We start from the raw sequence: 25923 nt of genomic DNA, 5'->3' as shown, positions 1-25923 counted from the left end.
GAGAGGCAGAACTCTGCAGATAGTGACAATGGGAAAGGCCGACCCTTTGAAGTCCTGAAGCCAGCATTCTGGTACTCGTGGCTGTGGGGCTGCCTGTGGATGCACACAGGTTCTGTGGGGCCTAGCACCCCATGTCTGGGGAGGGCTCCCCAGCGGGCTCTGTCTGTCCATGCAGGGCCAGGACCCCATGCAGGCTTACCCCGTCCAGCCAGGAACAGGTGCCTTCCCCAGACCCCGAGTGTTTTTCAGCGTCGGAGCTGGATGGCTTACAAATCTACTTCTCTTAAGCAAACAGAAACCCCAGAGATTAGGAAAAGGCCCTTTGAAATCCATGGACGGGGAAGTGTTTGAAATTGAGCAGGAAAAACATCAAAAGGAATACCCCTCAAGTACCTTCCTGCATCTGAGAAGTAATTAGGAGAACTCTACTTGGAAGCTTCCAGGGCATCTTTAAGATGCCCCTGTCACCCGACCTGCCATCAGAGAGGCAGGCGAGAGACACTCTGCCAGCTGCTCTTGCTGGCTGGCTCTCATCTCTGTCCCAAGGCAGCGCTGGGGGCAGCCTGGAGGAAGTGATGGTATTTGCTTTCCTGATCAGCCTGGAGGCCCCCCACCCCCACCCCATCTCCAGTTCCAGCTCCGGCACACCCCCTCCCACAGGTCAGAGAACTGATGCTTATTGTTAACATTTTCAGAAAGTTACACATTGAACTCCATGCCTTTCGAAGGATCAAAAAAAACAGTAACAAGGGAACATGGGATGAATTAAAAAGTCCCATCCTTGAGGACCTTGTGTGAGGAGAGCTTTCTTTTACAAATCTGAGAATTGCTGTGTCCATGACATAGCTGTGTCTTCAAGGTGGGGACAGAGAACCGTGGCCTGGCTGTTCTCGTCAGCTGCCAGGTTTTTCATCCGTGGTCTCAGGTGCCAACCAGGCTTCTCTTGCTGCTCTGACAAGACAGGAATTGCAGCCACAGTTTCGGTCTGTGCCTCAGGCCATCTGTTGTTGGGTGAGGGAGGGACAGAGAAGGGAAGGTCCCTGCTGAGTGCCCATGAGCTCTGGGTAGGCACGTGCTGGTCCAGGAATAAGGTGAGCTGCTGGTTCCCTCAGTCTATCCTCTCAAGTTTGGTGAACTTTTTTGTTACAGCAGCAGCCCATGCCAGGTTCCAAGAGAGATTCGTCATGGGCCCCAGCCTCTAGGACCCACCCAGCCCACCAGGAGACCAGAACATAGATCCATGCCATGGAGGCTAGAAAGTAGGAAGCACGACAGATGAGCCCAAGGGAAGGGCATGGCAGGTCAGAGGAGGAAGGGTGACATTGCTTCTAGAAGGGAACAAGATGAAAGGAGGAAAGAACAGGCACCAAGGCTCACTGAGGTCAGCTTCCTCCAGGGTCTTCCATGTCCCCTCAAGGCTCTGATACAAAGGCACATGGTTTCTTGGCAGGAGGGTCATGGGATGGTCAGAACCTTCCCACCTCCTCCCTGATCTCCTAGCTGTTTCACCCACCGCCCCATCCAGCCCCAGACACTTCCCAGAGTACACCTCACCCCAGGCATCGTCTAGACCCAGTGAGGGGCAGGAGACTCCTGTGGTCTCCCCTGACCAGCCTTCCTCCTGTACCTTGAGCTTGCAAAGCCAGGCTGGGATAGCCACCAGCTCTTAATGGCACCACAGCCTGTGAGCTTCACTAACACAAGTCTGTTTGTCCTTTTTGCATCCTTGGTGCCTGGCACAGAGCCTCTATGCAGGGGCTCGCAGAGGCATGGATGGATGGACAGACACACTGAATTAGAGTTGAACAGAAGAGTTTCTCAAAGCCTGTCCCTCTTGTAGCTTCTCCCTATATAGGAGGCACCTTCTGTTTGAAGGCAGAACAGATAGGTCATTAGGATATGACTAATGTTCACTTTGTGCAAAGCCAGATAAAGATGTCTTGGGTCTTAAAGACACACAGAGAAAAGAGCTATGTCTACAGGAGCTTCTAGCACCTTCCTAGCTCAAGACCATCAAGCAAGCTGATTTTCATTTGCTAAACTGGAGCCATGTTGTGGATACTATTCTCCCATATCCTGCCCACCTTTTTTTTTTTTTTTTTGCCTTTTCCCTTAAGAAGGTTCTGGGGATGCCTTATGAATATTTTGGCACAGCTGTGGCTTTTTGATCCCTAATATTGGCCCAGTAAGATGAAGGCAGAAGCTGGAGTTTCCTCCTACCCCACCTAGAGCAGGATCCGCAAACTCTTTTCCAGGAAAGGGCCAGATAATAAGTATTTGGACTTGTGGGCACCATGGTCTCTGCCACAGCTACTTCTGTCCTTGGGAGCAAGCAGCAAATGGATGGGTATAGTTGGGTGCCATTAAACCTTCATTCACAAAAGCAGGGGGTAGCCGTATTGGAGCTGCAGGTGAGTCCATTGACCCCTGAACAGATCATGGAGACGAAGTGAGGGGCCTGAACCCCAGGCCTGGAGTCAGCAGCTTGGATGCTAGAGGCAGATGCTGGTGAGTGAATCAGAGCTCCTGCAGAGAGAACAGCAGGGGGGTGCATTTGAGGTGAAGGGAGGCCTCCTGGAGGCCTCCATCCTGGGCAGCCAGACACCTTTCCCGAGTGCCTGCAAGAGAGCATTAGAGGTTATGTGGGTACAAAGCATGGCCTGCTCTCTCTCCTGGGACCAACCATCTTGTTCAGGCTCCTTAGCCTCTGACCCCAAGCTGCCAGCGTGAGCTCATCCAGCCCAGCCACAGCTGCCCCTACCCCCGCCGCCTGGCCCTGCTGGGTCTCCCCAGCCCCAGTCCCCTGGGCCAGAGCTGGGGAGGCACCCCAGGCCCTCTGGCCCTGCAAGCTGTTTGCAGCTCTTTTTGGAGCCAAGCAGGAGAAGCAGGCCATAAATGTTTCATTCTAAAGTTTTCTTTAGGAAGCACATTCCTAAGAGTCTGATTTACACTCCATGTTCCCGAGTGGTAACGTGTGATGAATAAAACATGCTCATTTCATGGCTCCTTGGGGTGATGACAGTGTTTTCTGGACTCATATTAAAAATTAAAACGTGGAGATGTTTTTCTCAGGGTCTTATTCTGTGCCAGTGTGGCCAGGAAAGCGACGTGGAGCCCCCATATGGCCTGCCAACCGCAGACCCCCCTTTTCCCTCTTCTTCGTCCCAACAGGAAAATAAAATGGCCCGCTTTCCAGTACGGCTCAGGGGCCCCATTTAAATGCAGCTCTGGGCCTCGAGTGTCTGGTAACAACCTGACAATTTAGAATCGGGGATCCACAGCCACAGCACAGCAGCCAGAACCTGACACTGGGCTTCCAAGTGGCAGAGGCCAGAAACCACAGGAAGCTGTGCGGGGCACAGGGCACCATGAGAAGCAACAGTCCAGGTTTTACTGACTCTCTGCTGCAGGGGTGTGTGAGCTCCTCACCCGTGCAGTCCCGGTGCGTCTGTCTTTTATCAGCTGCAAAAGGAGTCCGGGAAGGGGGGAAGTGCACTTTGTTTATGGGACTACATATTCTGCCTGGCCCCGGCCTCCCAACAGGTATGTGTCCTCGGGGGCCACTGGGTGTGTGTGGCTCCAGGGAACAACAGCACTGGGCCCCTTGGCATGCTGTCCTGCTCTTTGCTCACACCGTGGTTAGTTCCATCTGATGGGGCATCATGTCTGACCTGTGCCCTAGCCGGCTGACCCTATATACACGGGGCTCCTGTCCAAAGGTCATGGATTATGGTTTTTTAACATTAGGCCCAAAGGGCTTGCTGGACTACCAGGTCCCTGGTGGTGTTGGCTGGCATCCCCAGACGGGGGTGCACTCACCTGCTTGGGCTGAACACCAGCTCATGTCCCTTCTAGAGTCACCCAAGAAGAATATGACATGAACCTGTTTTATCAGAGCCGTAGACCTTCCTTGAGACAGAGCAGTGGCGCGGTTCCATGGTACGCAAGGCTGGGCTGTGCTTTGAAGTCACAGCAGAGATGTCCACCTGCTGACCTCTGAGATGGGGAGAATGTCTTTTCGAGGGCTGTTCTCCCAATTATTTTTATCTGAAAGCAGCTGTAGTGGCTTCTCCTTCCTTATTTTTATCCCTGCCTGATTTCTCTCACTCCTGCCAAGGCTTCACTAATCCCTTAGGGCCAGAATCATTTAAATTAAGCCATTAAAAATCAAAGCAATATCAGCAATGCGGCTCTTGGCTAGGAGGAACCAGGCTTCAGTCCCGAGGCCCAGAAAGCCCAGTCTGGCATGGTCAGAGCTGGAGGGCAAGAGGCACAGGACCCCTGGTGTTGCATTAAATCAGTCTCAAACTTAACTTCATTTGTGCCGTGTGCTCAAGGAGCAACTTATTATAGGTGTAGCAGTGCCTCCACTGAACACTGTGCCTCCCAGTCCCTGGGAGGATGCTGATGATGAGGAACCTGGTGGGATGCACTGTGCTCATGAAGTTTTAATCAAAATCACTTAAAGGAGAGCCCATTCTTGCTGTGATACCTGCCAGCAGGTAGCAGTGGCCTGGCTGCCTCTTGGGGCTCCTCAAGTGGCTCCAAGATCTCATCAGTTACGTTCTGCTCCGCTGGGCATGTGGTCCTCAGTCATCCACAGCTCAGCAGTCAGTGGGGGTCACCCCATCCACCCGTTGGCCCCAGCAACATTTCTCATCAGCTCCTACCAATAGTAACAAAAAGGAAGATCTGATTCAGAGTAGAATGGATGGAAACCCCATCTTGATCAGAAAGTCACACTATTCAGTTTTTAGGACCCTGAGAACCAAGCCCCAACGGGCATGGTCAATACTCGGTGGACACCGTGTACCCTTGGGCTCTGCATTGCATTGCACAGAGGAGGGAGACAGGAACACACACTCTGCTGCACATCAGTCCTCAATACTTTCCATCTTGACCTTTGAGAAAAACCGTTTTCACAAGTGTGATCTCTCTTGGTTGCTCCATTGCAGCTCCAAGTACTGGTTTGCTGTGCGATCCCACATATTTGCTTTATAGCATTAGACATACCGAGTTTCAACTAGAGACAGGTTTCCAGCAAACCTGTCAGAAGGCCCCTCCCCTCTGGCTTTATTGAGGTGCTGACCCATGTCTCAGGTGGCTCCATGTACCTGGGCAGCCCCCTAGTCCTCCCTGAGCCTCCTGAGCCTCTGCCACATGGAGCGTCCTATGTTTGGTCCCCAGGAGTTGGCAGACACCAACAAAGATAGGGTCTGGAGCCTGAATGCCACAAGCACAGTCCCAGACAGCCTCCCCACTGCCTGGCAGATGGAAATCAATCTTCTCTTCTTCTCTGTCTTTCCTGGCTGCATGCATTGTTGCTTCCTGCTGGATTCGGGCTTGAGCTGGTCAAGGATCCTGGGGAGTAGAGCCCCCGGGCTGACTGCCTTCCAGGTACAGCACCACTCAGAGCAATCCCCACACTGGGTCAGCAGTACTTTGCATGTGAGGGGCTGGTTTGGACTGGTTGGCGGTTTCAGGAGAGTTTATTTGGACAGGAGAAACATTGGTGAAAGCAGGGTCCTGGCTTTGGGCTCCACCTAAGCCAGTGACCAGGTGCCTCAGTGGTTCAGCTGATTGTCCTTTGCCTGCATGCTGCTGCCATCAGTCACCCGTGGTCAATCTGAAGGGTCACCCCCAGGGTCCTCTCTTGTCCACTCCTGGCATCACCACATAGATGGCATCCAGGGAATGCAATCCAGGGAATCATGGAATCACCGTAAACCAGTGTGATCTTAAAACAGACCTCAAATGATTAAGCCCTGTTAACTCTTTTTATATTACTTAGAAAATGTATCAGAAAACCATAGTCCCTTATTGATACTAAAATGATGGAAAACTTTTTTAAAATGAGAGGAAGCGCCTGGTTGGCTCAGTTGGTTAAGGGTCCGACTCTTGGTTTCGGCTGCAGAGAATATGAATCCTACCAGACCCAGGTCATGTGTGTGTCCTGGGAAGCCAGGGGCAGGGAGCATGAGTCATCCCACAGCTACCACCGCCAGCCCTCTAAGCATGCTGGTGTGCCTACATCCCCATGTTGAAGGGATCCTCCCACCCTCCAGTTGCCTTGTACTGTGGGCAGCAGTCAGCATGGCTGATGACGGCTTCCCCTTGGAAAGAAACACTTGCTTCCCTGGGCCTGGAGACGCCAGCAAGGTTTTCCTTCTGTCCCTGAGGCCAATTGCTCTGCCACATTGTGGGGCCCCTGTAAGACATGGGTCTGGTCTCACCTCAGCCTTTCTCTCATCGCCTCTCTTTGCCTTCAAGGTAAAGACCAGAACCCTGATGTTGGCCCAGGGATCCATGAACAGACTGGCTCCACCATCCTTAGGTGCTTCCCGCTTGTCCCTCCTCCAGGCTTTCCTCTTCCCAGTTTTTCAAGCAGGCCAAGCTTGCCTCTCCCAGCCTTTGCCTGGCAGGCCTCTGCTCCTCCCTCACCTGCCCAACCCTCGCCACCACACCTCACAGGCCTGCGTGCCGCTCACAGAGGCCCTCTCTGGCCCCAGCGCCCAGGTGACGTCCCTGTGGTGTGTTCCTGTGGCCCTGCCTCTATCATGACACGTGCAAAGCTTGTCCCCCGGTATGAGCACCATACTGGGGCCAGAGGCTGTATTTGTGCCCTGAGCCGGTCCTGACAGGTGGTCAGCCGAGGTTAGTGAGCACCGAGAACAGGCTCCGTCCGGCCATAGCAATCCTACACCTTGGCTGCCCATCACACACAGTTCTGCCTGCATGGAGGGGCGAGAGGGGCGTTTCCCATGAACTCACCACCCCTGCCCCACGCCCGCTCTAGGGAGTGAACGAAGGGCCCTGACCTTTCTCCCAGGGCCATACAAGGAGAGCTGTGGGTCCTCTACACCTGGGGGGACCTGGAGCTGGGGGGCCACACCTGTGGAGGACCTCTGGTCCCTGCCTGAAGGTCTGTGGAGTCTGGCCAGCTGTGGTGAGCTCCCCAGGCAGCTGAGCCTGAAAGGAAATGGTCCTGAGCCTTTAGTGGTGTCTGTCTCCTCCGGCTGGTATGCCGAGCAAGCAAGAAGTCGCTCTCTGTTCAGCCTATCTCCCACACAGCTCTCTGGAAACATGGTGCCTGTGCGTCAGCCGTAGGGACACAATCCATGAAGGGGCTGCCTTTGAAAATCAAAGTGATCTCTCACAGGAGGAGGGACTCCTGTGAGACTTGGAGTTGCCTGGGAGATGTGAGGGAAGTTACACTCCTGCACGCACATTCTCATCCTGCCAGCACCCCGTTGTCCAAACAAGAAGAAGAGGTAGACTTTCTGGCTTCTCAGAGGTGTGGATATGCTGTGGTCTGTGCACCTTTCCTGGTCTGCTGAGGAGGGAAGCTAACTGTCTGGCAATGCTGCCGTTAGCACACAGAGCTCATCAGCTGAGCAAGGTCAGAACTGGTCAGCGAGTTCATGAGAAATGCGGCCCTCAGCCCTCCACGCAAGCAAGAAAGGGTCCCTTGCATTGTACAGTGGTCCTGCTGGCCCGGAGCACCTGCCGGGGCCTCTCTCATTCCATCTTGGTGATTTCTGCTTCTAGTGACCTTCACCCACCTGAGGACTACACCTGCTGTCATGTCCATCTCTGCCAGTCAGAGCAATGGGCAGGCCCCCCGCAGCCCACTCCCCTACCTGCCTCTTCTGAGGCATGGGCCGCTCCTGAGGCTTATTCTAGGTCTGCCTGGCTCCCCGTTCCTCTGGGTGCAGTTCCCTCTAGAATTCTTGTCCCTTGTTGGGGGGCCTAAAAGGGACCCTCTAGGAAGGGAGGAGACCCCTGGCTCCCTCAGCTTTAAGGATCATGGATGCCACCCACCTCCTGACACCCCCAGACACCCCCATCTGTACCAGTTTCCTGGGGCTTCTCTAACTGTACCACAAACCGGGGGTGCTCAAAGCACCAGGAAGTGATTCTCTATCAGTTCTTGGGTCAGAAGTCTGAAATCGAGGTGTTGGCAGGATTGGTCTCTTCTGGTGACTGTAGGAGAATCTCTCCCGCCTTCCAGCTGCTTGGATCCCTGGCCTCACTGCCGTCTCAGCCTCCGTCTTCGCGTGGCCTTTCTTCCCCTCTGGGTGGCTCTGTTCTCCTGTCTCTTAAGAAGGACACTTGGCACCTGAATTCGGGTCCACCGTAGTCAAGGGTAGTCTCATCTCAGGATCCCTACCTTACGCTATCCTCAGAGACTCTTATTCCAAACAAGGTCCCCTTCCCAGGTATTGGGGACTACAACTTGGGCATCTCTTGGGGGGACATAGTTCCACTCACTGTGGCATCTAATACCTCTCCCCAAGAAGAGGGGTGCTGCTTGGGGAGGGCTGAGGCAGGACAGGCAAGGCAGGTGTTGAGGGGTTGGGGATAGCATTGCCCCTTGCAGCTGGGTCTCCAGGATTCTCTGTGCAAAAATCCCCTCAGCGAGATCATCATGCTTTGTTTGGGTCTTCTTTGGCAAATGCAGGAGCAATTAATTTAAGTTCTAAGAATAAAAACAGGTGTGCCCACATGACACACGGTTCGGTGCTGCCCAATCCAGACCCCAACCCAAAGAGTGACTCTCTGAGCCATTCCTGGGGGGCACTTGGAAGCTGGTTCAGGACTGGTGTTCGCAGCCACCAAGCTCCTTCACTGGGCTGGGGGGGAAAAAAAAAAGTATGTTATTAACAAAAAACCCAGACATGTGGGACCTGAGAGTTCTGAAGGCTGGAAGTTGAGGCCAGTGAGGGGAGAATAGGTGCCTCTGGGCTTCAGCCTGACTTTGCCTTTCTCTTCCCTGGGGCAGGAGCCTCCTGTCAACTCACTCTTGTCCTCTCTTGTCTGTTTCCAGGACTCCTCTTCCTCGCCCGGACCCGCCCCAGCGGCTGAACAGCAAGGCACCGCACCCAAAGTCCAGCTGCCCCTCAACGTGTGAGCTGCCCTTTCTGTTTTCGGGGTCCTGTGCCTTTGGCTCCTCCCTCCCACCTCTGCTAGCATGTACACGGATGGTTTCTGGAGGATTTCGGATTTGTTGTCAACCGGTCCATTAGTCAACTAGTCAGTTAGTCAACTAGTCAGTTTAGTTGCATCCTGCAATCTGCTGACAAGAGAGTGTGGAAAACAAAAGTCTAGCAGGTTCTTTCAATGTCACTGTCCCCGGGACATTTATAAGAAGGGGGATATTCAGATTTTGAGGGGCGCAGGCACTGGCCAGCATGCTCACCAGCCATAGCATGGGGAAGTTCTCGGGGGGCTGGGAGGATGGGGTGTGGGGGCAGCGGGGGCCCGAGAGGCAGGCAGTCTTGTCAGCTCGGGGCAGTGGCTAGTTACCCAGTGCTCAGACATAGCTCCGTGTTTCACAGCCACGACTGCCCCACGGTTCTGGCAACTTATATCATCGCAGCTGCATGTCATCCCCAAATAGAACCAGATGAATCAGTGCCAGGAAGCGAGACGCTTATCTTGTTTAGAAAATTTGCTCTTGTTAAATCACAGCTCTTAAGAGCTACGTGCCGTTTAAAAATTCTTCATTTAAATAGTGTGCTGAGAAATTAGACTTCCTTCTACTCTTTTATTTGGCAATGAGCTCAGTTACTTGAATGAATGTTTTGAGGTGGAGAATATGACTCTGGCAAACAATTTGGCAAAGTAGATCATCCCACAGCCCCAATGCAGGTCAAAAGGACACTTAGAACCTGCCCTTTTGCAGAACAGAAGGTATTCCAAGTGAAAAACACAAACAAACCCAAGGTTTCCTAGAAGCTTTGGCAGATAGGAAATCCCTGAGCATCTCCCTTTATCTGCCCATGCTGTGACTGCGTTATTCCCACAACGAAGGAAACAAAAGGAAATCAAGACTTACCTATTTTTTACCTAGCTTCCTGAAGGGAATATAAATTAGTAAGCTACGTTTAGGTGTCTCTAGGTTGAAATTCAACCTTTCACCATCATTGGACAGAAGGTGCTGTCTTCTGTCCTGGTGTCCTAATAAGCACCAGTGACTTCCACTCATATCTGGGGAGGGGGGCAAGGAGGAACAAGGAAGGACTTTGCTCTTCTTGAAAAACTGGATGCAGGACCCCATCCCTGAGGAAGCAGACCAGCATCCCCAGGAGACTGTGAGGCACTAATGTGGTTGCCCAAATAAGGGGCAGGACACAGGAAGCTCTTCAAGGACAAGGCCCAGGTGTTTCATTTTGGGGCCCCTCCCCCCCACAAGAATGCCTGGCACACAGGCTCTTTCAGTAACTTTTTCCTTGTTCTGATGGCCAATGCCTTCCCATCCAGGGTGCAGAGGGCTTCTGGTATCAGCCCAAAGCCTCCGGCTCTTACACATCAGATCAGCCACCAAGAAGGCTGCTCTGTCTTTGAGACCCAAAGGTTATGAACACAGTCCAAGAGTACTGTGAGTGTATACTGGAGGTCTCAGCCACGCCCAGCCCTTCTGTGTCGTGGAGGCTTTTTAATTTGGTATAAGTATGGAGTGATCTCTTTTTCCTGTCCCTACTCTGCCCTGGAAGGTGAGGAGGCCACTGTAGTTCCCAGCCCCCTGCCCCCTTCCCCATCCGCCTCCCCACAGAGCACGGAGTTCCTGTTTGGGTGGAGATTTTCATCTGAGTAACAGAAGGGAAACTGATGAGTCAGATAACGTCGTTGAAAAGATGGCAAGTATGTCTGAGCAACAGATGAGTCATGACTGGTGTGACCCGGATTGTCTGTTGAGAGTTAAACGTGAGCTCACTGTGGCTATGGAACTAGCTCTGGGGCAGGGGCACCCCATACAGCATTCCACAGGATCTATTTTGAGAGTGTAACCTTTGAAATCACATGTTTTAATTTGATTCCCGGGGAGGAGAAGATGATGCTGACCTCAGCCCAGCAAGTAGGGCACCAGCCTGCCCATCCTCCTTAGCTCCAACAAGTCAGCTGTCCCACGGGTATGGTGACTGGTCTCTGGGGGGACCATGGTTGCTCTTTATCAGACTGTTATTCCAAAAGCGAACACAAGTCATGTGCAAAAGTTTGAGACTGAACATGAGAAGAGCTGCCTTTGAAAAAACAGCTGCAGCAACAAGTGTGCTGCTGGGAGGGAGCTGGAGAGGGAGGGAGCTGGGGAGTGTGCACATGGGAACGACCCCAGGACCTCGGGGAGCGCCCCACGGTGTGGGCTGAGGTCAGTCAGTGCTACAGTCCCTCCCAGAGGCCCTCATTCTGTAATCCTCATAGCACGTGGGTTTGACCACCACAGGTCAGGTCCTATGCTTGGGTCACGAGCCCACGTGATTAAAAAACCAGACCCCTAAGTTCTGCCTTAGGTAGCAGGAAGGTCTTGTGTCCTTCTCCTAGCATAGAAAGGTGTCTGCTGGCACGGCCTTTCAGGGACCCAGTGGCCCTGAAACACAGAAAAGGGGTCTCAGTTTGCCCATGCAGTGCATGGAGGTGGCTGCTGGTCTTCAGATCTGTGGGGCCTGTGCCCTTCCAGCAGGAAGGTCCTGTGCCCTTCTCTAGTGTTGCGAAGCCACCCAAAGTCCACCCCGGCTATTGGGCTTGCTGTGTTTTGTCTGCATAAGCCACTGTGCCTCCCAGGGACTGAAACAAGTGTCAGGTCAGGGAAGGCCCATCTGGAAGTGCTACAGCGTTACAGTACGCTTGTGATTAGGCCCACTCAGACTGGGGCTTAAAATTCTCCCCTCCACTTTAATGCAGGCGTCTCAGAGCCAGACAGGGAAGTGAGGACCAAAGGGGCAGGCAGAAGGGAGAGGACTGAGCCAGATCCAAGGTCTCACCAGTTTGGCCCAGTCTCTTGGAGGCTGTGCTGAGGACTCTCCTGCTGGAGGGGCGGATGCACAGTTATCAGGTGAGCCAACACAAGCCAGACGCTGCTCCCTGTTTGTCCCAGTGCCTGTGGGTCTGCATGCCTGTGAGCCGAGGGCAGGCAGAGCTGTGGGCTCTGAGAGCCTCCTCGCTCAGAGACCTGAGCGTAGCTCACCATCTGGGAAGGAAACTTCCACAGACAGAGGGGTACAGTTTATCCCTGGGGGAAATCCAAGAGCCTCCTGAAGTATGTGACTGCTTGTATGCTGCCTGTGAGGTCTGGGAGTTGCTTCATGGGAGCCAGAGAAAGCCCAGGATGTTGGGGCGAAGGGAGTGGGGCTGCCTGTTGACTGGAAGTCCTGGGTAAAAGGCTGGCCACTCCATGGCTTTGCGACATTTCCCCAGATGCTCCCTGTTCTCCCCCCGGAGCATGTGCACCTTCAGTCAGCCTTTCGTCAGCAAGCTGGCATCGGCTCACTCCTCCCTAGCTCAGCTGCCACTCCTCCCCAGCTCAGCTGCCACCTCCTACAGGGGGACTTCAGTGGCTTTCTTCCCTGACCCCATTGCATCCCCTGCAGACCCTGACATGCACCTGTGCTGTCTCCGCCTTCCCCAGAGTGGGTGCTCCTGGGGCAGGCTCCTCCACCACCTGGCCGCACATGGCAGTCATTCTGTAGACATCCATCAAATGGTACAGTCAACTGGCTAACCTGAGCTGCTGCGACCCTGATAACCAGAAGGGCAGGAGCAGAACGCTTCACAGGAGTAACTGAAAAGAATCTTTTACTTATTCTAGAAGAAACATGAGCAAGCCATATAGAGGAGAAAGGTTTTAAATTAATGAAGGCACTAAAATACTTCAATTCACTCCTTGATTAGAGCTGAAGAAAACTATAGATAATTAACACAAGCGAACATCTTGCTACAGAAATGAGCAAGCGATGCGGGTGAGTGACAGTGTCCTTGGAGATGTCCAGGAAGCCGCTGGTAAAAGCAGACAGGGTGTGATGCTAGGCTGAGGGGCCACCACCGATGGATGCTTCCATGTGCATGCCCTCCATCCAAGAGCACCCCGGGGGAGGCGGGGCGGGGGGTGCTGATGCCTACCCTCAGGCTCACACCTTTAGGCTGGAGGAGTATAACCTGAAAGCCCCAAATAACCCACAGGATGGTGGGAAAGAAGGCTCTCTGAACCACATTCTTCTACGATTGTCTTCAATAAGATATTTTTAGTATCAACCTTTGTGTGTGAAGTGACTTCTGGGCCTGCGGGAGCCATCCCTGTCTGACCCACACATGTTTTTGAGATGACCCTGAGCCGTCGTGGAAGTCTGTGTGGAGCTGAAGAGGCCTTCTGAAGCAATAAAAAGTGAGCATGGGCCCTGGGAAACATAAGGATGAGGACCGTATAGGGACTGCCTCTTCTGTGCCAGGCCTGCATGGCCCCTGCAGGCTCCAGGAGGACCGGCCTGCCACTCTGAGCACTGGGGTGTGGGCATCCAGCCGGCTCAGAGACCGTCAGCAAGGCTGTTATGGCTGTGTGCTGCAGAGGGGACACGGGTGGAGAGGGAGTGAGGAAGTGGCACTGCTGTGGCTGTTGGTGCGCAGACCAGGGACCAGGAGGGCGGGAGGTGTCTGGCTCGCTGTGGGCAGGGCCATCCCTAAAGAAAACTCATCCCCCCACCCTTCCCAGCGCCCCTCCCCAGCATGAGCCCCAGGCCAGAGGTGATCTACAGATACCTTGTGCAGAAGTGAGGACCTGCACAGCCATCTGCTTCTGCTTTTCTCTCTGAGGCACCCAAAGGAAAAAGAAGTGGGAGGGGCAGAGATTTTTCAAGGTGAAGTCAGACTTATTTACATTCCAGTTCCCCCAGCAACGCACACCTAGAGGCCAGACTTGACGTTTTGAGACCAGAGGAGAGCTTACTCGTCCGCAGAACAAACTGGAAATAAAGATGGAAAGAGCACACGCATCAGTGTCCTGAGGCAGACCAGAGCAGTGCCTCCCGGTGCCATGGCCGCAGGAGCTCCCCGGCTCCAGAACCCCGCCTGGCCCGGCCTGACCTCGGCAGGGCCCGCCAGCCTCCCCTACGGCCTCTCGTGGTGCCCTGCCCCATCCGCAGGCCGTAGAGCCCCGCCTGCTTCCCAGTCGCTGTAGAAACACAGATCCTTACCGTTCTGAGCCTTCGTTTTCTCAGCTGTGACGTGAGGGTCACCCTGGCCACAAGTTCACATGGGGCTTAGGCAAGATCCTGTGAGATGTTGACACCTGCGCTCCTGCCCTCGTCCAGCTGGGCTGGTGGCCCACGGCATGACTGTTCTTAGGACTCCCAGACAGACCTCTTATAAAGAAGGTGCAGTTAGTTTTTGAGGTACAGCTGAGAGTTAAAGACATGTTTTAAAGAAGAGTAGTCTGTCATCCCTTGGAGGTGATGGCATTCCTGGAAATGACACCCCCAAAGAGGACTGCCCACTGAACGTTGAGTGAGTAGAAGACCAGAAACTGTGAAGGAAACATCAGCTTCCGCAGCTAAGAATCCAGATCTCCCATGTGAAGAGACTCAAGGCAGCACAAGATCCAAGCCTGTCTGTTTGCAAACTAATGGCCATGATGCTGTCTGTCAGCAGGTCCCATGCCAGAGCGTGTGACAGGCGGGCTGTGGGGCTGGTGCCGGTACCCCTGCTCCAGGGCTCCGTAGGCCCACACGCTAAGCCCAGTCGGACAGACGGGGCGGCGGTGTCCCGCCACATTCACCTCCAAGTTTGGTCTTTTTCCTGTTTTTGTCATCAGGAACTATTCTGTGTTCCTTTGAAATAACAATGGACGTTTGATAGAAGACTTTTCTGACTTAAGAGACTTAATCAGGGTGGCTTGAGGCCCATGATGTAAAGAATCTTTTTTTTTTTTCATTGTTGTTTTGATGGGGAAGGATGGAAACTCCCTTTTTGTGCTGAGAGTTGAATGCAAAGTCTTTGTTCTATTGAATGTCATGGAGATCCTCAAATGTTTAGGGAATGAGAATCGCCTCCTTCCCAAAAGACAGTTAACTTTCAATTATTTGATGGCTGCTCCCCCAGGATCTCAAACATGATTGTCAGTTCTGATGGCTCCTGGGGTATTTATTGCACTTGTTAACACTTGCTTGGTTTTTAAGATCTGCGGTGTGCTTCCCCCACTGTGGAAGTTGGGTGCTAATGCATGTCACTTACCGAGAATGCTGTGGGCCAGTGCATTGCCTTGGGCTGCTGAGCCAACGTGAGCCTTACATGCTTGCCTGGGGTCTGTCCACTCACTGGGAGGGCCGCGCATGACTGGGCAGGTGTCCCCCATCCATAGCTTCAAACTCCATTGAGCGGGTGGACGGTGCAGGTGGCATGCAGAAGTCACCCGGGTCCCAGGGGCTGCAAGGATAGGTGGAGGGGCGAAGAGACAGTCCCTCATCAAAGCTCCATTCCCTAGGCCGCCCACAGGCCCCTGTTCAGAGGGCTCCTTGATTCCCCAGGAGCTGGTCAAACCGGTTTGGAAACAATGTTTTTCAAACTCCTGTTTCTCCTCCCCTATTCCCTCCCTCCCCCAGCTCACTGCCTTCTCTGCCGGCTTCTGTCTGTCTGGGTTCTCTAGGGCAGCTCAGCTCCCTCCTGGACAGACTCAGGTCTCTCTGCTCTCTTGCCCTGTGGTTCACCCTCTGCTTCTCCTTTTCACTCTTCTCCTCACTGCTGAGACACCAGTACACTGCAGCCCCATCCTTTCTGCCTTTTCTTGCCTCCCCATGGTACCCATCCCCTCCTGGCACAGTCCCATCTCCACACCGGCCTCCCCAGTGAGGAAAGCTGGTACCTGTTTGCGCTTGTTTTTGTGTTTGAGGTCAGCCAGCAGACCTGTTTCTAGGATGAGCCCACACACATGCAGTGGCACACACAGGCACACTTCCCTTCGGCAGTCTTCGTCTTCATCTCAACACCAGAGCCCCTGTTTTATCCTTCTTTTATAAAACAAGAATTTATTGGGAGTCGAGTAGATGCCAGACACATTCTAGATCCTGGGGATAGAGTAGTGACCGAGACAGATAAAAACCTCTACCCTCGTGGAGGGTACAGTGTAGTGGGGAGTAGAGGGCAGCAGGGGGACAGAGGAGAGCTCCAGATAGAGGGGAGCATTGGGCCAAGTTTAGCATATCGGGGGACACGTTGGTGTAGAGCTGCCCTGAGCCAGGATTTGCTGGTAACCCCAGCTGGAGACGCATACTCATGGTCCCCATCCTCCAGGCTGAACTGGGCTTTCTCTGCTGGGGCTGTCACCGTCCTCTGGAGCTAGACTGGCTTCCCAGTGGCAGCTGGCTGCCTTGCACCAGGATCCTGGCTGAGGACAGGATGATCTGTCATTGGAGGACTCAACTGCTTAGGAGTCCTCATATCCCCCGCGACCAGAGAGATGAGAGTGGAAGAGTGGGGCCTTTAAACTCTCCAACTTGATGCCCTCTTTGAGGAGGTCGGCCAGTCTTGAACCTCCGCACATGAAAGTAGCCTTTGGAAAAGGGGTCTTTGTTCAGGCAGAGTCCAGGCAGGCGGGAAGCTATGGAGTACCACTTGAGGACACAGGTGCTGGCCTGCCAGCCCCGTCCTTGGACACCCAGTGGGCCCAGAGGGAGGAGGAAGACGTGCCCGAGGTGTGTGGGACATCGTCTCTTCCTGGGCCTGGGGTCCGAGGAGGCAGCTGGCAGGGCACAGGCCAGTGGTGGGCCTCGTGTGGCATTACGGCTCTCCGGGGGACTCCAGGCATGGCTGCAGTGGATGCTGGTACTCACGCCTTGTTGACCAAACCAGGGATGAGAGCCTGGCCCCGGTCACCCCTGCTGGGCGAAGGGAACAAAGGCAGCAGTTCTTCCTCCCTGCCTGACCAAGGAAATGTGACTGTTTGCTGAGGTCTGTGCTGCGTGCACACACACCCCAAGGTGCCGTCACCCCCAGCTTGGCACTGTGCTCCTGGCTGTTGTGTATTCACAGAATCAAAGAGATTGTTCTCGCCCCATGAAGAGACAGAAGGAGGCAAGCAAGCAGGATTTATGCTTCAATTACATTTCCTTGAGAGCAGGCACAAAAGGCATGCATTGCTGTTGTTCACAAGCCTCCCACGGCCCCAGCCATTGCCTCTCCTTTCCTCTTGTGTTCATCCTGCCCTTGCCTCCCAACATGAGGCCACCCCCGAGAGGTTAAAGGGCAAGCCGGGGTCTGGGGCACAAACGCAATTGTCACATGACTTTCCTTTTTGTGGTCATCCTCTGTCACCATCAGAGAGCTCCTGCGAGTCATCAGATGTGAAAACAGATGACACCCTGGGTTCTCTTTGTTACCTGGGCATTGCTTCAAAAACCTGAATCTTTCTGTCCATGACAAGCAAGGGGGCCCCCTCCAGTGATGGCTTCCTTTATCCTTCCTGAAGCTCTGAATCCTTCTTGGCCATTGGTGTTTATCTTTTCAAACAGAAAGAGATATCAAGATGTAAGTCATCCTTTCATCCCTAAGGAAAGAGGGAGGAGTGGGGGTTGACCTATAAACAAAGGAAATTAACCAGGCAAGGCCTCCATTGAATGAAGCAAATGCACCTGCATTGTTTAGGGTCGGGAGTTGGGGGGTGGGGGGAGTCAGCTTTTATGTTGTTTCACCTTATTTGACTTTATGCTAGGGAGAGAACATCTTTACAAGTTCTCATTCTTTGTAGCACGTTCCTTTGCCGGACTCTGAGACTTCAGGAGGCCTCCTTTCTTCTTGCTTGAACCCTAGTGAGTCATTCCCATTTCTGTATTCACCTCCTGAGAGGTGACCTCTCCCAGGTTCAGGAGAGTGCTCTGGGTGGCCTTACTGAGCTCCCCAGACCTGAGACCCCATGGCCCTGGGAGGGGTGAATATGCCCACCAAGCCATCCGTCCTGGGAGGAGACCTGAGAGATGACACTTCTTTAAAATTCATCTGCTGTTTCTCATTGGGCTGAAGTCTCACCAGCTTTTCCCCTGGATCTTGTGAGCAACATGGTTGCCTGATACCATTCTCTCCATCAATTTAAAATCATTTCCCCAAGATCCCAAACTAAGTGCTCTGTGGGGTTGGATATTGAGGTGTCATGAGGTATGTGACAAAAGAGGCATCCTCCAGGGTCATGCGCTAACTTACAGGCACAGCTTCTAAACCCTAGGCCAGGATTTACACCACTGAGTTTGTTCTTGGTTTGTCTTCAAATAGGCTTAAGAGAAAAGTAGAATTTAAATTATAAGTCATGGCACAAATATTGCAAGGAAGGATGCAACCAAGAATTCCCTAACTAGACTGCCTTTTCTTTAAAAAGGCTTTTGGGGTCTCCTCTAGCTCAGACTGTCAATGAACCAGGCAGGTAAGCCAGGGTCTAGTTAGATAAAATGAGGAAAATCCAGCCCTAACCTTGGATGGTTCATTATTGGTTTTCCCTAGAGTTTTCTCTGGCTGGGGGCATCAGGCTTTAGAAGGTGGGATCCAAAGACCTGTGATCTAGTTCTGGCCCATCCTCCAGGACTTTGGATGAATCACACAGGCTCACTGAGCTGTTGGACGGGAGGGTGGTGCTGAGGGCCTGCCTGCCCCGGTCAGCCAACACAGGGCTCTAGGAGTAAGAGGCCGAGCTCTGTCTCCTCCCTGCTTGTACCTCTCAGGACCTGGTTCTTTAGATGGGCAATCACAGTGCTGGGTCCTCCCCCTTCCCTGTGCCACTGTAGTGATTTATCATGAAGAGTAGGTCAGGCATGGTGGGCACAAGCCCTGTAGGAATCAGCTTTTCCTTTTGGGGGGACTCATCCAAAGATGAGCCTAGCTGTGACCTAGGTGATGCCAGATGGCATATGCCCATTTCTGTGAGCCATCATTTATTCCTTGGCCCCATTCTTCTTCCTATAGGTACCTGGCGCTCTATGCTTACAAGCCCCAGAAGAACGATGAGCTGGAGCTGCGGAAGGGCGAGATGTATCGTGTCCTAGAGAAGTGTCAGGATGGCTGGTTCAAGGGGACATCCCTCAGGACTGGGCTTTCTGGGGTGTTCCCAGGAAACTACGTGACGCCCGTCTCCAGGTGAGGCTGGTGTCGCTGCCCAGGAGAGGAGGACGCACACCCACCACGTTCTCCTGCAGCAGGTTACCACCTGGAGAGCACGCTGTGGCCTGAGCAAGCCAAAAACCACACGGTCCAGAAGTCAGCAAGGGCTCCCTTGCCCACAGCGTTTGGCCACATGAGCTCAGAGTTCCCCCTTGGGTGAGGGTTCCACATGGCAAGCTTTTCCCCTTCTGAATTAGGTTTTGCTTGTCATTTCCCTCAGCAGACATGGCTGTGAGGGGAGAAGATGGGAGGATAATGAGCTGGAGTCGGGGCAATGGCACTAAATGGCAATGGAAGTTCTCTCAAGAGAGTGAGCTCTCCAGTGTGTGTGTGTGCGCATGTCCCTGTCCCATGTGAGTACAGCTGGGGTGTGTGTGTGTGTGTGTGAGAGAGAGAGAGAGAGAGAGTGAGAGAGAGAGATACATGTAAATCTGTTATGCATAAAACACACGTATGCATACACACAAAGGAAAAACATTCTCAAAAGCTAACAAGTGTTATTGAGTGATGGCATTAGGAGTAATTAAAAATGTTCTTCTTTCCTATTTTTGCAAATTTCCTGTTGTATTATTTTTGTAAAACAAAATATAATTTTAAAAGTTTGCTCAAGAAGTTCTCTGGAGTTGCCTGAGAATTTCCCGCTAAGAGGAGGGGTCGACTGCTGATTTTATTCACCCGTCTCCCTTGCGGAAACCATTCACGGGCAGAACTCTGGGTTACCTACAGCACAAGAACATCAGCTGAAGACATGGCCCCTAGGTTTCTGCTCACTCTGGGACAAGACTGACAGGAATACAATTAAATAATGCCTAGACTTGCACTGATGACTCGACTGATTCATACTTTTCAAAGCACCCCGAGGAGTGGTGCTGGCCCTGTGATGGGCTTCCTTGTATGTCATCGGACCCTTGCTAGAAAGGCCCATAATTTGTGAGTCTGTTTTGTTCAAGCTTTACAGTTTGTTTCCTAGGGTAAAAGTGAGTTCAATAGGTAACAGATATGATTTAAAAAAAAAAAAAAAATCAGTGGTGCAGTCATTTGAGCATACAACTCTTGGTTTTGGCTCCGGTCATGATCTCAGGGTCATGAGTTCGAACCCCGTGTCAGGCTCCATGCTCAGCGCATAGTCTGCTCGAGATTCTCTCTCCTTCTCCCTCTGCCCCTCCCACTCATTCCCTCTCTCTCAAATAAATAAATCTTTTAAAATCGTCATGGTTTTGGCTGGTCCACTGATAAGGTGCCTTGCTACAGGTGAATTTCAGGGTAGTTCTAGGGGCTGAGAAAGGAAGGCTCTGCCTGTGGTTCCTGGACAGCTGAGTCCTTTTCCAGGAAGCTCTTCTTCCCATGGTGGTTCTTCAGAAACCCTGATTTAGTGGGGCACAGCCCATCCCTGACTAAAGTTCTGGTCCAACGGTACCAAGCCGCACGGGATACAGCTCCCTGACCTGGTGAAGCACTGGCAGTACCTCTTCTCATGCTCCCATGGCTTCTGGTATCTCATGACCAAGACTCTGAGAGCACAGAAGGGGACTTTACCCAGCTCTTGGACAAATGGGAGACATTTGATCCCTAAAACTGAACCCACAGAAACTTCCAAGTCCCCATATTCTGTTGTGTGGGGCATACTCACCACCAGTGCACAAATTTGCAGCAAGTTCATGGAGGTCAAAGGACTACAACCTATTTTCAGAGTTGTTGTGTTCCTCTTCCATTTCTTAAATGCTGGAAACTGGTTTCATCTGGAAACCTGGGGTGAAAGGGCATCTATTTCTGGTATGAACTACACGTTCCCTGACGTCTGTCAGCAGGACGTGGTCTACGCCCTTTCCCAGAGGCTGGCGGAAATGAAAGGCGGCCATGTCTGGAGGGGAATGGGTGCTTGCCACTGCTTCCCACCACGTGCCAGATACGTCCAAGCTTTGTGGGATGTGGCTGAGTCATCCACTCTTTCTGGATGTGTGTGGGGACAGACACAGCTATTTATTAGAATGAATCAGGGCTGTAGCTCTGCTACAAAATATTTGAATGGTATTGATTTTTAGGGTTCTTTGGGTGTTTATTACCTATTTACATTGAAAATTTGCCCCCATGAAGGTTTCATAAAGGTACCCCACTGCCAGGCTTGAGCTCTGGGCATCCTTTACCTACAGGATTGTCTTGGCATTGTTTTAGTATTTGTGCCCTGGGTTATGTGGCCTTCATCTTTCAAAGCCAGGAGGTAGGAGTGGACCTTTATTAATGGCTTGTATTGTATGGTTTCCTCTGTGACCTCACCTGAACGATTCTGTTTTATTTCCTCAGGGCTCCTGTAGGAGGGGCTGGGCCACCCCGGAATAATGTCATTGGAGGTTCTCCACTGGCCAAAGGGATGGCCACAACCATCCACCCAGGTGGTGGAAGTCTGAGCAGCCCAGCCACTGCCACAAGGCCGGCCCTTCCCCTCACCACACCCCAGGCCCAGCACCAGACAGCCTCTCCCCCGATGGCCACTTGCCTGCGGCACACAGCCCAGCCCACCACCAGCCAAGCCCGGGGCACTGTCCCCACAGGTATGTGCTGCCCCTGAGGTCTCACTCTGTAGGAAAATTTAGCAAGGGGTTCTCATGAGAAACTTGTTGACCCAGGTTTCAAGCTGTCCATGATGGGCAAGTTATATTTGCCTATCATGATCATAAGCTTTTGCTAATCGCCAAGAAATACATTAACTTATATTACCCTGTCTGGGCAACTGAAATGGATTAGAGAATTCTCAAATATTGATACACTTCATTGTAGCAATAGGACTTCATGGACCCCTAGGATTAACCCACTGACACCAGTATCTGGGCCTATTGCACAGGCCCTCCACATGCCGGGCACTGAGGGGCTCCCCAGCTAGGCAGCTGCTCACCAGATGGAGCCAGCATGCTCCTCCTCGGGAAGGCTTTGAGGCTGGAAGCAATGATGGTCATTGACCCTTCATGTTTAGGCCAGCTTTATCAATAGCCAGGCTGACATAGTTAAGGGGAAATCCAGTTGATCCGAGGACAGTGTGAGATGTAGAGAAATTATGGGGTGGATCTTACAGGCATAAAGAAGATCAGCACGTCTGGCTTGGTAGCTTAGCCCTGAGATATTAGGAACTGCTGAAGTGTGGCTCATGGCACCCCTCAGAACCCACACCAGTCGCATTCCCAGACTGTGGAGCCAGTGACGATGTCGCTGATGTAGCGCAGGAACCCAGGACAGTGAGCTGTGAATTAAAATGCTAGAATTCCAGCTCCAGCCCCAAGCTTACTCTCAGAAATCATCTCTCTTCTCCTCAGAGTAAGGCTTAAAGGACAAAAAGTGTTGTACTCTCTGGAGCAATAAAATACACAATTTTTTTTAAGAAACTAGCCGGCCAGGAGATGGCCCATTAGAAGTGCTCCAGGAGGCACCTTCTCAAGTGTGAAAAGTCAAGATAATACTTAGCACAGCAGGGGCCATATTTTCTCCCAAGTGATGGCTGATGGGACTAGAGGGTAGGAGGATGATGTCCACCTGCCCACCTGTTCTGGGGAAGTTGGCCTGCACGTTCCCATGCTGCCGCTGGTCCGGGCTTGCATACGACAGCAAGGACTTCTGAGACCATTCAGGTGTCCTGGAATGTGACATGATCATCCTGAGTGTTTTAGAGGACCACTTCCATCAGCATGCTCACTGACAAAACAGGACCCTGTTCCTGCTCTAAGCTCCCACACACTGGCAGAGAGGCAATGTTGCCAGGCAGGGAGGCTTTGAGTGCTGGTGGAGGAGAGTCCAGTGTGGAACATTGGTGATGGGGGAAGATTGGGAGAGCCTCCTCAGAGGAGGTTGATCCCAGACTAAACAGCAAAGTAACACTCGGGTCGGGGAACAAGGAAGGGCACCATTTGAAGCAGGAAGAAGGAAAGGAATAGTCAAACAAGTGACAGAAAGCATGTCTTAAGCTCGCAGCAGTTCAGTGAAGACAGAGTGAACACAGGTCTGGCTGAAGGCATGAGCTTGAGACCTGTGTTTGGAGGCTGAACTGCCATTGGTTTTGCTTGCCTCAGTTTCTCCCTCTGTAAAATGGCACTTACCTCTGGGGCATTGTGTGAGGACTGTCTTCCGTGGCATATTGAGTGTGTATTCAGTACGTGTAGCTATTTCTATTCTTCTGTTAGAGAAGAAGAATATCACTGCAGTACTCAGTGCACGAAAGTCCAAAAAGTAAAAATAAATTATTATGAAGAATCTAGGGGGTTGAATTCTCTCATGAAAGCCATGGGAACCCATTGAGGGATTTTACACAAGAGGGACAGCACTTTATCAAATACCACCATGCACGGTAGGGAGGAAGAATTGGTGTGGGGCAGCCCAAAACTGGGAGCCATTAGAATGGTATTGCTGTCCCTGTGTGACAGGTCAGAGGGGCCCAGACCCAAGGAATGGGGCTTCCGAATTGAGACGAATGACAGGATATTTAGAAGGCAGAATGGTTATGACCTGGAAATGGGCTGATGCTCAGGGAAACCAAGGAACCAAGTCCACTTGCCAGGTTTCTGTGTCAATGACTGGGAGAATGACAATGGCATCCCTGGTCTGGAAGATACCACCAGGGACTAGTTTATGGTGGAAGACAGTGATGTGACTTTGCAGAGTGCAATGCGCTAGTCATGCTGTGGCCCCCATGCTGATTTGGATCCCTGTCCTTACGTGGGGCTGATATCCCTTGTGTGAATCTCGCCTCGCCATGATAGAAGGTTGATCCTGCTGGTTCAGCTCACCTTGTAGTAAGTGCAGACACGTGACCCAGATGCTGGGAATAGACATGTGACCTAGATGCTGGGAATAGGCATACCTGCATGTGATGTGACTTCCATTCAGAAGGGGCCATTCATGAGGGCCATTGTAGATCCTTTTTGGGAGAGAAGGTAGTGGTGAAACAACTAGCTTTTCAGGGGGCAGCAGGGTGGACATCTGGTGGTGTCAGGTGCCGGTCATCAGTGGGTGTAGATAAAATTCTGGTGTGTAGGGCTTAGTCATCAGTGCATTCAAGGTAAACTTCTGGTGTCTAATACCCAGTCATCTGTGGGTGCAGGGTGGGCTTCTGGTGTCCATTGCCCGGTCATCAGTATGTCCAGACCCTTCTGGATAGTGTCCATTTCCTGTGGCGATGGGATCTGCACCAGGGAGGCCTCATAGGTGGGCTTGGCACTGATAGAGTGTCCAAGAATGACTGTGCCATTCCAGAGACTCTGTAAGTGCCTAATAGTCTTTCATATATGTCTCTTTTGCTTGCATTAGCCAAGAATGAGTTATGTTTTTGCAACTCTGGCCCACAGAGAACTAGTTATCTTTATAGTACAAGAGTTCTGCAACAATATTATCTGGTGCCAGCCATCTTGCCCCCAACAATGACCTCCCTAATGAGCCATGCTTGTAGCATGGCTGAAGTTATTTTGATGGTATTTATTGGTAGCCTCTAGCTAGATATACAGCCACTGTAGTGGCCAAGTGATTAAGTGAGCCCACAGCAGGGCTTCCTGAGTGGTTTTCCATAACTGGGTCAGAAGTACCCAAGATCCTGACCTCATTGCCTCATTGACCCTTGGAGCAATAAGGCAGGACCTGGGGCAGATGAAGTCCCAGGTCAGGTTCCAGCTCATCGATTCACCCCAGTGTGCCACATGCACGATATGTGTACCACAATTTGGAGAGGTTGGGCAACCCAGGTCTTCACTGGGAGTGAATATTCCAGCACAGTAGCCCTGGGTTATCTGCACAAAATGCCAGTATGATGGCCTTTCTAAGCCATGCCTTGATAGCAACTTTCCCAGTTCAAAGAAGAAAATGAGACCTGCCAGTTATTTCTCCCTCTATGGAATAGCAAGCAGAATTGAAAGAAATTGGCATGGCCAGGGGCAGTACAACGTTTCATCTCAGTCATTGATCACCATAGTAACCACCATGGTGTGACAAGCATTCTCTTCCATCAGTCTAATTTTACATATGGGAAGAGTGAGGCTCAGGATGTTTAAAACAGCTTTCCCAATGCATTCCAACCTCATGCTTATCCCCACACTCTTGCTGTCACAGTCAAGTTAAAGAATGGCTCCTACCATATCATATCAGTAAATTAAATGCCACTGAGTTCCCATAGCATTTTCCACTTCATTCTGCATTTAGAGAGGAAAAAAAAAACATACTGTTGACAGTACAAGTAATGGATTGTTCACTGCAGTAATTGCCCATTTCAGCAGACCCCAACCCAGGCAGTTGAGAGGCGTTTCATCAATGTTCTCATCTTGAGCCAAAGTCAGGCAATTTGACAAAGGCTTAATTGCATTGGCCATAGCATCCAATATGATTTGTTCTGCTTGATTAATGTAACTCCTTTTTCCAAGGGCAGAGCTCTCCCTGTGAAGTGCCAGTGTCCACACATCCTCATATGGGTATTTAGCAGGGCCAAGAGACTTGCCCAGCCATTTATTCAACAGCAAAAAAAAAAAAAAAAGAAAGAAAAAAGAGTGAGCGAGCAAGCAAATCACTGAAAAAAAGGTAGATACTCTGCTAGGCCCTGGAAATGCAGAGAAGAACCACATAACCCCCAGTTCTACATTCAGTTATACAGAATGACAAGAAAACAAATTCTTGCAATAGAGTTTGAAAAGCACTGTAGCAGAGGTATTGAGAGGGTAATAAGAAAGCATGGAGGAGAGATATGTAACTCAGATTGGGGAGGAAAATGAGAGAGTGAAAAATTTTCAAGAGGTGATGATTTTGCCTTGATTCTTAAAGTACAAATAGGAACTATCTGAGCAGACAAAGCACAAAGAGAGTTCTAGCAGAAGTACTAGCAAGGACAAGGACATGGCAATGAGAAATACCAGAGTTTCTATTTTGGGTAACTTTATTTATTTTGCTGTGACTGAAACAAAAGGCATGGAAGGAGAAGACCAGGGTGTTGGTGACAATTTCTCTGTAGAGGCAAAATTTAATTTTTGGTCTCAAGGCTGGCGTGCAGCAGGGCAG

At 51.7% G+C, this 25923-nt stretch overlaps 1 protein-coding gene across 2 annotated transcripts in view; it reads left to right on the top strand.

The window, feature by feature from the left end:
- Positions 1–25923, top strand: part of SH3RF3 (SH3 domain containing ring finger 3) — a 367326-nt gene that overhangs the window by 274153 nt on the left and 67250 nt on the right. For both annotated transcript variants that reach the window (XM_032351627.1, XM_032351626.1), the window contains exons 5-7: positions 8828–8907; positions 18712–18882; positions 21208–21455. In XM_032351627.1, coding sequence (XP_032207518.1) covers positions 8828–8907; positions 18712–18882; positions 21208–21455 — 499 coding nt within the window. The remainder of the gene's footprint in view (positions 1–8827; positions 8908–18711; positions 18883–21207; positions 21456–25923) is intronic.

This window comes from Mustela erminea, chromosome 7 (genome assembly GCF_009829155.1).
Source record: "Mustela erminea isolate mMusErm1 chromosome 7, mMusErm1.Pri, whole genome shotgun sequence".
Lineage (NCBI taxonomy): Eukaryota > Metazoa > Chordata > Mammalia > Carnivora > Mustelidae > Mustela > Mustela erminea.
This window is presented reverse-complemented; position numbering and strand designations above follow the sequence as displayed.